Below are 16,042 nucleotides of genomic sequence, written 5' to 3'. Positions count from 1 at the left end.
GTCACGCACTAATTCACAATGCATTGAAACCTCCCTTTGAAGACCCCCCAACTTAAGACCCCCCCCCCCCCCCTCCTTCCATTCCCCAATGTAAGACCCCCCCCCCCCCCCTCCCTCCATTCCCCAATGTAAGACCTCTTCCCTTTTAAGACCTTGCTTTGTAGATTGTCTGTTGATAAGCTCTATATATAAATTTACCCTCATTTTAAGACTCCCTCCTTTTTAAGACCTGAATTTCTCAGATTGTTGGAAGTCTTAATAGGGTGTTTCCACTGTAAGAATGGGCACAAGACACAACTATAGGGGCACAAGACACAACTATAGGGGCACAAGACACAACTATAGGGGCACAAGACACAACTATAGGGGCACAAGACACAACTATAGGGCACAAGACACAACTATAGGGGGACAAGACACAACTATAGGGGGACAAGACACAACTATAGGGGCACAAGACACAACTATAGGGGGACAAGACACAACTATAGGGGCACAAGACACAACTATAGGGGCACAAGACACAACTATAGGGGCACAAGACACAACTATAGGGGCACAAGACACAACTATAGGGGCACAAGACACAACTATAGGGGCACAAGACACAACTATAGGGGCACAAGACACAACTATAGGGGCACAAGACACAACTATAGGGGCACAAGACACAACTATAGGGGCACAAGACACAACTATAGGGGCACAAGACACAACTATAGGGGCACAAGACACAACTATAGGGGCACAAGACACAACTATAGGGGCACAAGACACAACTATAGGGGCACAAGACACAACTATAGGGGCACAAGACACAACTATAGGGGCACAAGACACAACTATAGGGGCACAAGACACAACTATAGGGGCACAAGACACAACTATAGGGGCACAAGACACAACTATAGGGGCACAAGACACAACTATAGGGGCACAACAAATATATGCTTTATGTTTGTTCATTATTAAGTCAGGTGCTTTCAATATAATCATTACTACTCTTACTAATTACACATTAACATGCTTCCATTTGAAACTTGGAGGTCGTCATCGTGGATTGACGCCCGATACTTTGGGAGGGCGTCAATCCACGATGAAGACTGAGAAGTTTCAAATGGAAGCATGTTAATGTTATTGTAATTCAATCTGACGACGATCTCTTTCCCGCTTTCATGCGATGATAAACAGACAGAATTGGTTCTGTTCTGTTCACACACTACTTTCAGTCCACCTACCTGCAAGGGTCAAGTCCCAAGAAATATATCTCTGTATTCCTATCTTATCACTCTGCTCCTGTTTTGTTTTCTTTCACATACATTTTCCCTTCTTTTTTGACGGGTTTTTGGACAGCAAACTCTAAAACAAATTCTTTTCCTCACAAAAGCGATCTTTGGAATTGACTGACATAGTCCAGAAGAATTCATGCATGCATCAACTTACGTCACGTATTCGACGTCATCACTTCGCATACCTTATGGTCTCGGTATTTCGTTGGCCTTCATATTTCCTACTTGTAAAATGACCCTCAAAGCTAACCGAGACTAGTTGAGGTTGTATCAATGCGCCTCGCCAGCAGGTGGTTAATGGCTTTTTTAGCAAGTGGTTATCGATAATTAATGACTGGTAATTTTTAATGAGTTGGGGCATTCTGACCAATGACAGGATGTTTCATTAAAACGCCAACTTGATTGAATTACAATGTTATTTATTACTTCTCTGTTCATCAGGAGTACCAGCGTGGGAGGCAGAAGGGGTGTATGTGAACTGCCAGCTCTGTCAGTTCAACTCCTGGTGTCAAGGGGAGGCAAGCCAGGACAACCCTCTTGCACCGTTCTCTCCCCTGCATTTTTCTGCCTACATTGACTACAAGTACATGACACAAGTGTTTGCCCAGACACCTCACATGCTGGGAGAAGGTAAGTAGGTCGAAGTGAAGGTATTGAGGGGGGGGGGGGGTGAATGGGTAGCTCAGGTGGTAGAGCAATTGACTTGTGATCCTAAGGTTTGTTACCAACAAAATGCATGTAATTTATAACAATGTTGTCATAGTGATTACAGTAGAATCTTCTTTTTAAGACACCCCCCCCCCCCCCCACCCCAATGTAAATTTTCCTCCATTTTAAGACCTTACTTTATCAGATTTTGCTGTTCATAGCCTCTGTAAATCTTCCTCCATTTTAAGACCTAATGCTTTATCAGATTTTGCTGTTCATAGCCTCTGTAAATCTTCCTCCATTTTAAGACCTAATGCTTTATCAGATTTTGCTGTTCATAGCCTCTGTAAATCTACCTCCATTTTAAGACTTTGCTTTATCAGATTTTGCTGTTCATAGCCTCTGTAAATCTACCTCCATTTTAAGACTTTGCTTTATCAGATTTTGCTGTTCATAGCCTCTGTAAATCTACCTCCATTTTAAGACTTTGCTTTATCAGATTTTGCTGTTCATAGCCTCTGTAAATCTACCTCCATTTTAAGACCTAATGCTTTATCAGATTTTGCTGTTCATAGCCTCTGTAAATCTACCTCCATTTTAAGACCTAATGCTTTATCAGATTTTGCTGTTCATAGCCTCTGTAAATCTTCCTCCATTTTAAGACTTTGCTTTATCAGATTTTGCTGTTCATAGCCTCTGTAAATCTACCTCCATTTTAAGACCTTGCTTTATCAGATTTTGCTGTTCATAGCCTCTGTAAATCTACCTCCATTTTAAGACTTTGCTTTATCAGATTTTGCTGTTCATAGCCTCTGTAAATCTACCTCCATTTTAAGACTTTGCTTTATCAGATTTTGCTGTTCATAGCCTCTGTAAATCTACCTCCATTTTAAGACTTTGCTTTATCAGATTTTGCTGTTCATAGCCTCTGTAAATCTACCTCCATTTTAAGACTTTGCTTTATCAGATTTTGCTGTTCATAGCCTCTGTAAATCTACCTCCATTTTAAGACTTTGCTTTATCAGATTTTGCTGTTCATAGCCTCTGTAAATCTTCCTCCATTTTAAGACTTTGCTTTATCAGATTTTGCTGTTCATAGCCTCTGTAAATCTACCTCCATTTTAAGACCTTGCTTTATCAGATTTTGCTGTTCATAGCCTCTGTAAATCTACCTCCATTTTAAGACTTTGCTTTATCAGATTTTGCTGTTCATAGCCTCTGTAAATCTACCTCCATTTTAAGACCTAATGCTTTATCAGATTTTGCTGTTCATAGCCTCTGTAAATCTACCTCCATTTTAAGACCTAATGCTTTATCAGATTTTGCTGTTCATAGCCTCTGTAAATCTTCCTCCATTTTAAGACTTTGCTTTATCAGATTTTGCTGTTCATAGCCTCTGTAAATCTACCTCCATTTTAAGACCTAATGCTTTATCAGATTTTGCTGTTCATAGCCTCTGTAAATCTACCTCCATTTTAAGACCTAATGCTTTATCAGATTTTGCTGTTCATAGCCTCTGTAAATCTACCTCCATTTTAAGTCCTTGCTTTATCAGATTTTGCTGTTCATGGCCTCTGTAAATCTACCTCCATTTTAAGACCTTGCTTTATCAGATTTTGCTGTTCATAGCCTCTGTAAATCTACCTCCATTTTAAGACTCCCTCCATTTTAAGACCTGATTTTCTCAGATTCTTGAAGGTCATGGAAGGGAGGTTACCCTGGTTTTGATGTTGGAAGACCTGTTTTTCGTAATTGTTGTTTCGCGTTCACATTTCCATACCACTCAAGCGCCTTGTTGTTTTTGTACCAAAATTGATTCCCAATTGTAATATTCATTTGTGTTGAGGTGTGCAAAATGCTGAATTTTTGCAACTATACTGTAAAAAGTTATTACAATGTAATCAAACTTTTCTGAATAGTTCCAGTACGTCAAAAAAACTCATCAAAACGCCATGATATTTTACACACTGTTTAGCAATTATGTTATTAATACTCATGTCAAATTTAAAAGCAATACAATAAGCCATTCCAAAACACCAGGGTTTTTACCCACATAGCCCACAAGAAATGACGCCAAAACAGGCCTTTTACGGCTTCTGACGAGGCTGACACCTGTCTTCTTCAAAATGGCAAAACAACACTGATAGGCACAACAGCTGAACCAAATTAATTTGTGCGGGTAGAAAATTTGTTGTTCTTCAATGTGCGATCAAAAACGGGGTCACTCTTGCTTATTTTGATTTTTTTGTGTATTTTAGTATCTGCAAATTTACTTTTGCGAATTTGATTTTGGGGGGTGTCCTATGTCTCCGGTACACTGCATAAACTAATTGATGAAAAATGAAACTCTTTGTTTCAAACGGTAGGGGAATGAATTACCTTTCTGGCAATATACTTGGTTTTACTATAACTGGCCGCATCACAAAGTTCTACAGCTAAATGTATGTGTTTAGTTTTTTATGACGATTAGTGTAGATCTGTCTGACTGTCTGTCACCAGACGAGCCCGTGACGAAGTGGAGCGACTGGAGCGAGTGTGACGTCAAGTGTGGGAAGGGGCGGACACGGAGAAACAGACAGAGACTTCGCCAGACTGACCTGCCTTTAACACAGGAGGCCAGCTGCTACAAGCTGTGTAACGATGGTGAGTACACACTGGGAACAGCATGTATGGTACCACACACACACACACACACACACACACACACACACACACACACACACACACACACACACACACACACACACACACACACACAAACACACACACAGAGGAGGCCAACTGTGTGACGATGGTCAGTATGCGTATTTAAAAGGCGAAGCAAAGCAATATGGGGGGGGGGGGGGGGGGGTTGGTTGTCATATATATTGTAATTTTATTTACTATGATAAGTGTATTCCATAATGAGCTTTATTAATAAAGAAAGGGACGTAACAATTGTACCTACCTGTGTGTGAGTGACATGTCTACCTACCTGTGTGTGAGTGACATGTCTACCTACCTGTGTGTGAGTGACATGTCTACCTACCTGTGTGTGAGTGACATGTCTACCTACCTGTGTGTGAGTGACATGTCTACCTACCTGTGTGTGAGTGACATGTCTACCTACCTGTGTGTGAGTGACATGTCTACCTACCTGTGTGTGAGTGACATGTCTACCTACCTGTGTGTGAGTGACATGTCTACCTACCTGTGTGTGAGTGACATGTCTACCTACCTGTGTGTGTGTGTGTGTGTGACATGTCTACCTACCTGTGTGTGAGTGACATGTCTACCTACCTGTGTGTGAATGACATGTCTACCTACCTGTGTGTGAGTGACATGTTTACCTACCTGTGTGTGAATGACATGTCTACCTACCTGTGTGTGAGTGACATGTCTACCTACCTGTGTGTGAGTGACATGTCTACCTACCTGTGTGTGTGTGACATGTCTACCTACCTGTGTGTGAGTGACATGTCTACCTACCTGTGTGTGAGTGACATGTCTACCTACCTGTGTGTGAGTGACATGTCTACCTACCTGTGTGTGAGTGACGTGTCTACCTACCTGTGTGTGAGTGACATGTCTACCTACCTGTGTGTGAGTGACATGTCTACCTACCTGTGTGTGAGTGACATGTCTACCTACCTGTGTGTGAGTGACATGTCTACCTACCTGTGTGTGTCAGGTCCGTGCAGGCCCGGCACGTGTAACAACCCCGGCCAGGTGTGCGTGGTGGACGGGGCGACAGGTAAAGGCAGGTGTGAATGTCCGGACTGCGCTGGGCGCCCCGAGTCCCCGGTCTGCGGGCTGGTCGGCAACGTCGTCCGGAGCTTCGACAACGAGTGCAAGCTGAGGAAGGGCGCGTGTGAGCTGGCCAAGAACTTCCAACTGCTGGAGAACAGGGCCTGTGAAGGTAGGCAGGGGGGAGGGAGGGAGGGAGGGAGGAGATAGGGGGTGGAGAGGGTGAGAGAGAGAATGAGGGGAGAGAGAGTGACGACAACGAGTGCAAGCTAAGGAGGACCGCCTGTGAGCTGGCCAAGAACTTCCAACTGCTGGAGAACAGGGCCTGTGAAGGTAGGCAGGGGGGGGGGGGGATGGGTGGAGAGAGAGGGAGGGGAACAGAGGGAGAGAGAGTGATGTGGAGAAGAGAGAGAGGGAGGGGAACAAAGGGAGAGAGAGTGATGTGGAGAAGAGAGAGAGGGAGGGGAACAGAGGGAGAGAGGGTGATGTGGAGAAGAGAGAGAGGGAGGGGAACAGAGGGAGAGAGGGTGATGTGGAGGAGAGAGAGAGGGAGGGGAACAGAGGGAGAGAGGGTGATGTGGAGAAGAGAGAGAGGGAGGGGAACAGAGGGAGAGAGGGTGATGTGGAGAAGAGAGAGAGGGAGGGGAACAGAGGGAGAGAGAGTGATGTGGAGAAGAGAGAGAGGGAGGGGAACAGAGGGAGAGAGAGTGATGTGGAGAAGAGAGAGAGGAAGGGGAACAGAGGGAGAGAGAGTGATGTGGAGAAGAGAGAGAGGGAGGGGAACAGAGGGAGAGAGAGTGATGTGGAGAAGAGAGAGAGGGAGGGGAACAGAGGGAGAGAGAGTGATGTGGAGGAGAGAGAGAGGGAGGGGAACAGAGGGAGAGAGAGTGATGTGGAGGAGAGAGAGAGGGAGGGGAACAGAGGGAGAGAGAGTGATGTGGAGGAGAGAGGGAGGGAGGGGAACAGAGGGAGAGAGAGTGATGTGGAGGAGAGAGAGAGAGAGAGAGAGAGGGAGGGGAACAGAGGGAGAGAGGGTGATGTGGAGAAGAGAGAGGGAGGGGAACAGAGGGAGAGAGGGTGATGTGGAGAAGAGAGAGAGGGAGGGGAACAGAGGGAGAGAGAGTGATGTGGAGGAGAGAGAGAGGGAGGGGAACAGAGGGAGAGAGGGTGATGTGGAGAAGAGAGAGAGGGAGGGGAACAGAGGGAGAGAGGGTGATGTGGAGGAGAGAGAGAGGGAGGGGAACAGAGGGAGAGAGAGTGATGTGGAGGAGAGAGAGAGAGAGAGAGAGAGAGAGGGAGGGGAACAGAGGGAGAGAGGGTGATGTGGAGAAGAGAGAGGGAGGGGAACAGAGGGAGAGAGGGTGATGTGGAGAAGAGAGAGAGGGAGGGGAACAGAGGGAGAGAGAGTGATGTGGAGGAGAGAGAGAGGGAGGGGAACAGAGGGAGAGAGGGTGATGTGGAGAAGAGAGAGAGGGAGGGGAACAGAGGGAGAGAGGGTGATGTGGAGGAGAGAGAGAGGGAGGGGAACAGAGGGAGAGAGAGTGATGTGGAGGAGAGAGAGAGGGAGGGGAACAAAGGGAGAGAGAGTGATGTGGAGAAGAGAGAGAGGGAGGGGAACAGAGGGAGAGAGGGTGATGTGGAGAAGAGAGAGAGGGAGGGGAACAGAGGGAGAGAGAGTGATGTGGAGAAGAGAGAGAGGGAGGGGAACAGAGGGAGAGAGGGTGATGTGGAGAAGAGAGAGAGGGAGGGGAACAGAGGGAGAGAGGGTGATGTGGAGAAGAGAGAGAGGGAGGGGAACAGAGGGAGAGAGAGTGATGTGGAGGAGAGAGAGAGGGAGGGGAACAGAGGGAGAGAGAGTGATGTGGAGAAGAGAGAGAGGGAGGGGAACAGAGGGAGAGAGGGTGATGTGGAGAAGAGAGAGAGGGAGGGGAACAGAGGGAGAGAGGGTGATGTGGAGAAGAGAGAGAGGGAGGGGAACAGAGGGAGAGAGAGTGATGTGGAGAAGAGAGAGAGGGAGGGGAACAGAGGGAGAGAGGGTGATGTGGAGAAGAGAGAGAGGGAGGGGAACAGAGGGAGAGAGAGTGATGTGGAGAAGAGAGAGAGGGAGGGGAACAGAGGGAGAGAGGGTGATGTGGAGAAGAGAGAGAGGGAGGGGAACAGAGGGAGAGAGAGTGATGTGGAGAAGAGAGAGAGAGGGAGGGGAACAGAGGGAGAGAGAGTGATGTGGAGAAGAGAGAGAGGGAGGGGAACAGAGGGAGAGAGAGTGATGTGGAGGAGAGAGAGAGGGAGGGGAACAGAGGGAGAGAGAGTGATGTGGAGAAGAGAGAGAGGGAGGGGAACAGAGGGAGAGAGAGTGATGTGGAGAAGAGAGAGAGGGAGGGGAACAGAGGGAGAGAGGGTGATGTGGAGAAGAGAGAGAGGGAGGGGAACAGAGGGAGAGAGAGTGATGTGGAGGAGAGAGAGAGGGAGGGGAACAGAGGGAGAGAGGGTGATGTGGAGGAGAGAGAGAGGGAGGGGAACAGAGGGAGAGAGAGTGATGTGGAGAAGAGAGAGAGGGAGGGGAACAGAGGGAGAGAGAGTGATGTGGAGAAGAGAGAGAGGGAGGGGAACAGAGGGAGAGAGGGTGATGTGGAGGAGAGAGAGAGGGAGGGGAACAGAGGGAGAGAGAGTGATGTGGAGAAGAGAGAGAGGGAGGGGAACAGAGGGAGAGAGAGTGATGTGGAGAAGAGAGAGAGGGAGGGGAACAGAGGGAGAGAGAGTGATGTGGAGAAGAGAGAGAGGGAGGGGAACAGAGGGAGAGAGAGTGATGTGGAGGAGAGAGAGAGGGAGGGGAACAGAGGGAGAGAGGGTGATGTGGAGGAGAGAGAGAGGGAGGGGAACAGAGGGAGAGAGAGTGATGTGGAGAAGAGAGAGAGGGAGGGGAACAGAGGGAGAGAGAGTGATGTGGAGAAGAGAGAGAGGGAGGGGAACAGAGGGAGAGAGAGTGATGTGGAGAAGAGAGAGAGGGAGGGGAACAGAGGGAGAGAGAGTGATGTGGAGAAGAGAGAGAGGGAGGGGAACAGAGGGAGAGAGAGTGATGTGGAGGAGAGAGAGAGGGAGGGGAACAGAGGGAGAGAGGGTGATGTGGAGGAGAGAGAGAGGGAGGGGAACAGAGGGAGAGAGAGTGATGTGGAGAAGAGAGAGAGGGAGGGGAACAGAGGGAGAGAGGGTGATGTGGAGAAGAGAGAGAGGGAGGGGAACAGAGGGAGAGAGAGTGATGTGGAGGAGAGAGAGAGAGAGAGGGAGGGGAACAGAGGGAGAGAGGGTGATGTGGGGAAGAGAGAGAACGTGGGAGGGGCGTAGACGTCCTGTAAACTGATCGAGAACTTTCAACTCCTGGAGAACGGGCTTTGTGAAGATAGGCAGGGAGAAAGGGGGACAAAAAGAGGGAGGAGGAGGGTAAGAGAGAGCGAGAGGTTGGGAGAAAGAGAGGGAGAAAGAGAGAGAGAGAGGGGTCCAGACGTCCTGTGAGCTTAACAAGACCTCCCAGCTGCTGGAGAACAGAATCATCGTCGTTTTGACCAGAAACCTAATCATGCAGGATTACAGTGATGTGTTCGCTACCAGACAAGCATGACGAGCAATATTTATTATCTCGTCCTTCTTCTTTGGCGCTTTTGTTGTCTAGGTTACCGTCTCTGTCTGTATGGAAACAGTATAGGAAATAACAAGACTCAAATCAAATAACACTCACTGTTCACACACAGACGGACGGATAACGTTCACACTCTGGCAAAGGACTATCTGGCCAGAGTGAGACACTCAACATGATTGACGCTCTCAGATAAGTTGTCAAGTCATGCAATTGTCTGTGAGTCCACTATAAAGAGCATTGGGTCGTGGTACTCACGAACGTCTTGGGTTTAAACTAAATCAAAAAACAAGAAAGGTAGGGTGTTGCAACGTTGGCAGTCTCTTTGTTTTTGGATTTGGGTTTAAACAAAGAATTAAAACGTTCCAATACCTCACCATTGTTGTTTTTGGCTCATTCTTCATGTCATCCACAGATAAGCCTCAGAACTGTTTTTGGCTCAGTCTTCATGTCATCCACAGATAAGCCTCAGAACTGTTTTGACTCAGTCTTCATGTCATCCACAGATAAGCCTCAGAACTGTTTTGACTCAGTCTTCATCACATCCACAGACAAGCCTCAGAACTGTTTTTGACTCAGTCTTCATCACATCCACAGATAAGCCTCAGAACTGTTTTTGGCTCAGTCTTCATCACATCCACAGATAAGCCTCAGAACTGTTTTTGACTCAGTCTTCATCACATCCACAGATAAGCCTCAGAACTGTTTTGACTCAGTCTTCATCACATCCACAGATAAGCCTCAGAACTGTTTTTGACTCAGTCTTCATCACATCCACAGATAAGCCTCAGAACTGTTTTGACTCAGTCTTCATCACATCCACAGATAAGCCTCAGAACTGTTTTTGACTCAGTCTTCATCACATCCACAGATAAGCCTCAGAACTGTTTTTGACTCAGTCTTCATCACATCCACAGATAAGCCTCAGAACTGTTTTTGACTCAGTCTTCATCACATCCACAGATAAGCCTCAGAACTGTTTTTGACTCAGTCTTCATCACATCCACAGATAAGCCTCAGAACTGTTTTTGACTCAGTCTTCATGTCATCCACAGATAAGCCTCAGAACTGTTTTTGACTCAGTCTTCATCACATCCACAGATAAGCCTCAGAACTGTTTTTGACTCAGTCTTCATGTCATCCACAGATAAGCCTCAGAACTGTTTTTGACTCAGTCTTCATGTCATCCACAGATAAGCCTCAGAACTGTTTTTGACTCAGTCTTCATGTCATCCACAGATAAGCCTCAGAACTGTTTTTGACTCAGTCTTCATCACATCCACAGATAAGCCTCAGAACTGTTTTTGACTCATTCTTCATGTCATCCACAGATAAGCCTCAGAACTGTTTTTGGTTCATTCTTCATCACATCCACAGATAAGCCTCAGAACTGTTTTTGACTCAGTCTTCATCACATCCACAGATAAGTCTCAGAACTGTTTTTGACTCAGTCTTCATCACATCCACAGATAAGCCTCAGAACTGTTTTTGACTCAGTCTTCATGTCATCCACAGATAAGCCTCAGAACTGTTTTTGACTCAGTCTTCATGTTATCCACAGATAAGTCTCAGAACTGTTTTTGACTCAGTCTTCATCACATCCACAGATAAGCCTCAGAACTGTTTTGACTCAGTCTTCATGTCATCCACAGATAAGCCTCAGAACTGTTTTTGGCTCAGTCTTCATGTCATCCACAGATAAGCCTCAGAACTGTTTTTGGCTCATTCTTCATGTCATCCACAGATAAGCCTCAGAACTGTTTTTGACTCAGTCTTCATCACATCCACAGATAAGCCTCAGAACTGTTTTTGACTCATTCTTCATGTCATCCACAGATCAGCCTCAGAACTGTTTTTGGCTCAGTCTTCATGTCATCCACAGATAAGCCTCAGAACTGTTTTTGGCTCAGTCTTCATGTCATCCACAGATAAGCCTCAGAACTGTTTTTGGCTCAGTCTTCATGTCATCCACAGATAAGCCTCAGAACTGTTTTTGGCTCATTCTTCATGTCATCCACAGATAAGCCTCAGAACTGTTTTTGACTCAGTCTTCATGTCATCCACAGATAAGCCTCAGAACTGTTTTGACTCAGTCTTCATCACATCCACAGACAAGCCTCAGAACTGTTTTTGACTCAGTCTTCATGTCATCCACAGATAAGCCTCAGAACTGTTTTGACTCATTCTTCATCACATCCACAGATAAGCCTCAGAACTGTTTTGACTCAGTCTTCATGTCATCCACAGATAAGCCTCAGAACTGTTTTTGACTCAGTCTTCATCACATCCACAGATAAGCCTCAGAACTGTTTTTGACTCATTCTTCATGTCATCCACAGATAAGCCTCAGAACTGTTTTTGACTCAGTCTTCATCACATCCACAGATAAGCCTCAGAACTGTTTTTGGCTCATTCTTCATGTCATCCACAGATAAGCCTCAGAACTGTTTTTGACTCAGTCTTCATGTCATCCACAGATAAGCCTCAGAACTGTTTTTGATTCATTCTTCATGTCATCCACAGATAAGCCTCAGAACTGTTTTTGACTCAGTCTTCATGTCATCCACAGATAAGCCTCAGAACTGTTTTTGACTCAGTCTTCATGTCATCCACAGATAAGCCTCAGAACTGTTTTTGACTCAGTCTTCATGTCATCCACAGATAAGCCTCAGAACTGTTTTTGACTCAGTCTTCATGTCATCCACAGATAAGCCTCAGAACTGTTTTTGGCTCATTCTTCATGTCATCCACAGATAAGCCTCAGAACTGTTTTTGACTCAGTCTTCATCACATCCACAGATAAGCCTCAGAACTGTTTTTGACTCAGTCTTCATGTCATCCACAGATAAGCCTCAGAACTGTAGTGTGACGCGTAATTTCGCAAAGCTGCGTGAAAAAGTACAAGTAATTACAAGGCAAAAATCACCTCTTTTTTGTTGTTGACGTCATCAACAGAGAAGCCTCAGAACTGCAGTGTGACGCGTAATTTCGCCAAGCTGCGTGACGCGGATGGTTGCGTCAGTGCTGGAGACCAGGACGTGGGCTTCTGTTACGGCGGCTGTGGCGACGTGCCGGGCAAGTGCTGCAGGCCCGACACCACGGCCACGCCACAGAGATCGGCCAACCTCACGTACACCTGTCCTGACGGGTCCACCAGGACCAAACAGGTAGGTTATCTTCTACAGTGGAACCCCCCTTTTATTTTTTTTTTAATTTTTTTTATGCAATTTATATCGCCCGCATATCTCAACCACGGATTCAAGGCGCAGGGATTTATTTATGCCGTGTGAGATGGAATTTTTTACACAATATATCACGCATTCACATCGGCCAGCAAACCTCAAGCCTATTAGGGCGAGCATTCACCTTTCACGGCCTATTATTCCAAGTCACACGGGTATTTGGTGGACATTTTTATCTATGCCTGTACAATTTTGCCAGGAAAGACCCTTTTGTCAATCGTGGGATCTTTAACGTGCACACCCCAATGCTGTGTACACGACACTGTTTTCTCAGATACCTCTGTAAATGACATGTACCCTCATGTTAAGACCTACTCCTTTTTAAGACCATGTTTTCTCAGATGTTCTGGTCATAACCTCTGTACATTTAGCCTCATGTTGAGACCTACTCCTTGTTAAGACCATGTTTTCTCAGATGTTCTGGTCATAACCTCTGTAAATTTAGCCTCATGTTGAGACCTACTCCTTGTTAAGACCATGTTTTCTCAGATGTTCTGGTCATAACCTCTGTACATTTAGCCTCATGTTGAGACCTACTCCTTGTTAAGACCATGTTTTCTCAGATGTTCTGGTCATAACCTCTGTACATTTAGCCTCATGTTGAGACCTACTCCTTGTTAAGACCATGTTTTCTCAGATGTTCTGGTCACAACCTCTGTACATTTAGCCTCATGTTGAGACCTACTCTTTGTTAAGACCATGTTTTCTCAGATGTTCTGGTCACAACCTCTGTAAATTTAGCCTCATGTTGAGACCTACTCCTTGTTAAGACCATGTTTTCTCAGATGTTCTGGTCATAACCTCTGTACATTTAGCCTCATGTTGAGACCTACTCCTTGTTAAGACCATGTTTTCTCAGATGTTCTGGTCATAACCTCTGTACATTTAGCCTCATGTTGAGACCTACTCATTGTTAAGACCATGTTTTCTCAGATGTTCTGGTCATAACCTCTGTACATTTAGCCTCATGTTGAGACTTACTCCTTGTTAAGACCATGTTTTCTCAGATGTTCTGGTCATAACCTCTGTACATTTAGCCTCATGTTGAGACCTACTCCTTGTTAAGACCATGTTTTCTCAGATGTTCTGGTCACAACCTCTGTATATTTAGCCTCATGTTGAGACCTACTCCTTGTTAAGACCATGTTTTCTCAGATGTTCTGGTCATAACCTCTGTAAATGACATGTACCCTCATGTTAAGACCTACTCCTTTTTAAGACCATGTTTTCTCAGATGTTCTGGTCATAACCTCTGTACATTTAGCCTCATGTTGAGACCTACTCCTTGTTAAGACCATGTTTTCTCAGATGTTCTGGTCATAGCCTCTGTACATTTAGCCTCTTTTTAAGACTCCCTCCTTTTTTAAGACCAGATTTGTGAAGGTCCTAAAAGGGTGGTCCACTATTCAGTCCATCATTTGCATAACGATCAAACAGGTATGTTATCTACTACAGTGTTTATTATGTATAACAATGGTACCTGTATTTGCATAACGATCAAACAGGTATGTTATCTACTACAGTGTTTATTATGTATAACAATGGTACCTGTCTATAACGACCGAAAGGGGTAATTATTTTGTAATGAGGGAAGTTAGCAAAGAGGGTATGATTGGGAAATAGGCGTCCCTCACCTATTCCTGCCCTGACATTTCTATCAGGACCAAACAGGTTTATTTATATTGCCGTCCTACCTGAGAGTTTTAGAGTGTGTGGTGTTGTTGTTTTTTTGTACAGGGTGACCCCAAAAAAGAGTACCCAAACAAAACGTCATAAATTGAACAAAAGTAAAGCAATTTTCATAAAATTTATTTACACACACAAGTAGCCTCTGCATGATTTGCACAGAAAATTTTAGCGTTCTAGCTTGTCTTTCAGGAAAGTTATGCTCATTCTACAGAACATGCTCCAAATGGCCTCTGCGCCGCTGCAGGCAAACTTGAACACTCCTGTTGCGAGATTCGGCGAATGGTTGTTGTGGTGGCTCTCTTGAGTTCTGTGATTGTCTGTGGGTTGTTCCTGTAGTCGTTGTCTTTCAGGAACCCCGAAAGATAGAAATCTGGGGGATTTAAATCCGAGGGAGGCCATTTGGAGCATGTTCTGTAGAATGAGCATAACTTTCCTGAAAGACAAGCTAGAACGCTAAAATTTTCTGTGCAAATCATGCAGAGGCTACTTGTGTGTGTAAATAAATTTTATGAAGATTGCTTTATTTTTGTTCAATTTATGACGTTTTGTTTGGGTACTCTTTTTTTGGGTCACCCTGTACAAGAGAAATGAGTGAAGATAACAATGAGGGTTTTATGGAGAACTTGGCCTGGATCGTGGAGAAGATGTCTGGCTCTGTGCGTCTGTGTGTTCTTGTGTTTGTGCATGTGCATGGCATTGTGTGTGTGAGAGTGCATGGCTGTCTGTGTGTGTGTGCATGTGCATGGCATTGTGTTTGTGTATGTGCATGTCATTGTGTGTGTGTGTGTGTGTGTACCTCACACTTAGTTTTACTGATTATGTTGATGCGTGTATTTTCAGGAGCAAGTGATCACGGCGTGCAGCTGTGTGGCTGAACCCGAGCAATAGTGTCAAGAGAAACACAAGTATTTTACCTGCCACTGTTACGTATGTCAAGGAAAACACGTGTATTTTGAACGGCCATTTAACGGATAGCTGAAAACACTGTTTACATACAGCCTGGTTTTTGTAAAATACTTGCAGGGATACGTACAGCAGGGTGATTAGTACAGCAGGGTGATTAGTACAGCAGGGTGATTAGTACAGCAGGGTGATTAGTACAGCAGGGTGATTAGTACAGCAGGGTGATTAGTACAGCAGGCTGATTAGTACAGCAGGGTGATTAGTACAGCAGGGTGATTAGTACAGCAGGGTGATTAGTACAGCAGGGTGATTAGTACAGCAGGGTGATTAGTACAGCAGGGTGATTAGTACAGCAGGGTGATTAGTACAGCAGGGTGATTAGTACAGCAGGGTGATTAGTACAGCAGGGTGATTAGTACAGCAGGGTGATTAGTACAGCAGGGTGATTAGTACAGCAGGGTGATTAGTACAGCAGGGGGATTAGCAATATGGCTGAACAAAACTACTGACTTATGTTGAATTTGAAAGATGGAAAATGGTAACCATTAAAGATTGTTATGGAAATTGTGTTGCTCTTACGTGTGTGTGTGTAAGAGAGAGAGACAGAGAGTGTGTGTGTGCGTGCGTGCGTATGTGTGTGAGTGTGTGTCAGTTAAATTGTGTGTGTGCGTGCGTGCGTATGTGTTTTTGCGTGCGTGTGTGTGTGGGAGGTGTGTGTGCGTGAAACATCGACTTCAAAAAGGCAAAGACAACAAACAAACAAAACTACAAAACACAAGAAAACAAGAACGCTGAGGCGTGATTAACCATTCAGTCAAGCGATTGTACACTAAAATAACACACACTCACAAACACACACACACACACACGGCACACATACACACACACACACACACACACACATACACACACAC

The 16,042-nt window shown here is 45.3% G+C and overlaps 1 protein-coding gene across 1 annotated transcript in view; it reads left to right on the top strand.

Annotated features, from left to right (window-relative positions):
* Positions 1-15,695, top strand: part of LOC138947859 (agrin-like) — a 16,838-nt gene extending 1,143 nt beyond the window's left edge. The window contains exons 3-7 of the mRNA XM_070319419.1: positions 1,731-1,919; positions 4,437-4,580; positions 5,608-5,835; positions 12,250-12,461; positions 15,066-15,695. Of these exons, the coding sequence (XP_070175520.1) occupies positions 1,731-1,919; positions 4,437-4,580; positions 5,608-5,835; positions 12,250-12,461; positions 15,066-15,113 (821 nt within the window). The 3' untranslated portion in view covers positions 15,114-15,695. The remainder of the gene's footprint in view (positions 1-1,730; positions 1,920-4,436; positions 4,581-5,607; positions 5,836-12,249; positions 12,462-15,065) is intronic.
* The last annotated feature ends 347 nt before the right edge of the window (positions 15,696-16,042 follow it).

The sequence above is a fragment of the Littorina saxatilis genome, linkage group LG14 (assembly GCF_037325665.1).
Source record: "Littorina saxatilis isolate snail1 linkage group LG14, US_GU_Lsax_2.0, whole genome shotgun sequence".
Classification (NCBI taxonomy): domain Eukaryota; kingdom Metazoa; phylum Mollusca; class Gastropoda; order Littorinimorpha; family Littorinidae; genus Littorina; species Littorina saxatilis.
Note: the sequence above shows the minus strand (reverse complement) of the source record. Positions and strands in the feature narration are given on the sequence as shown.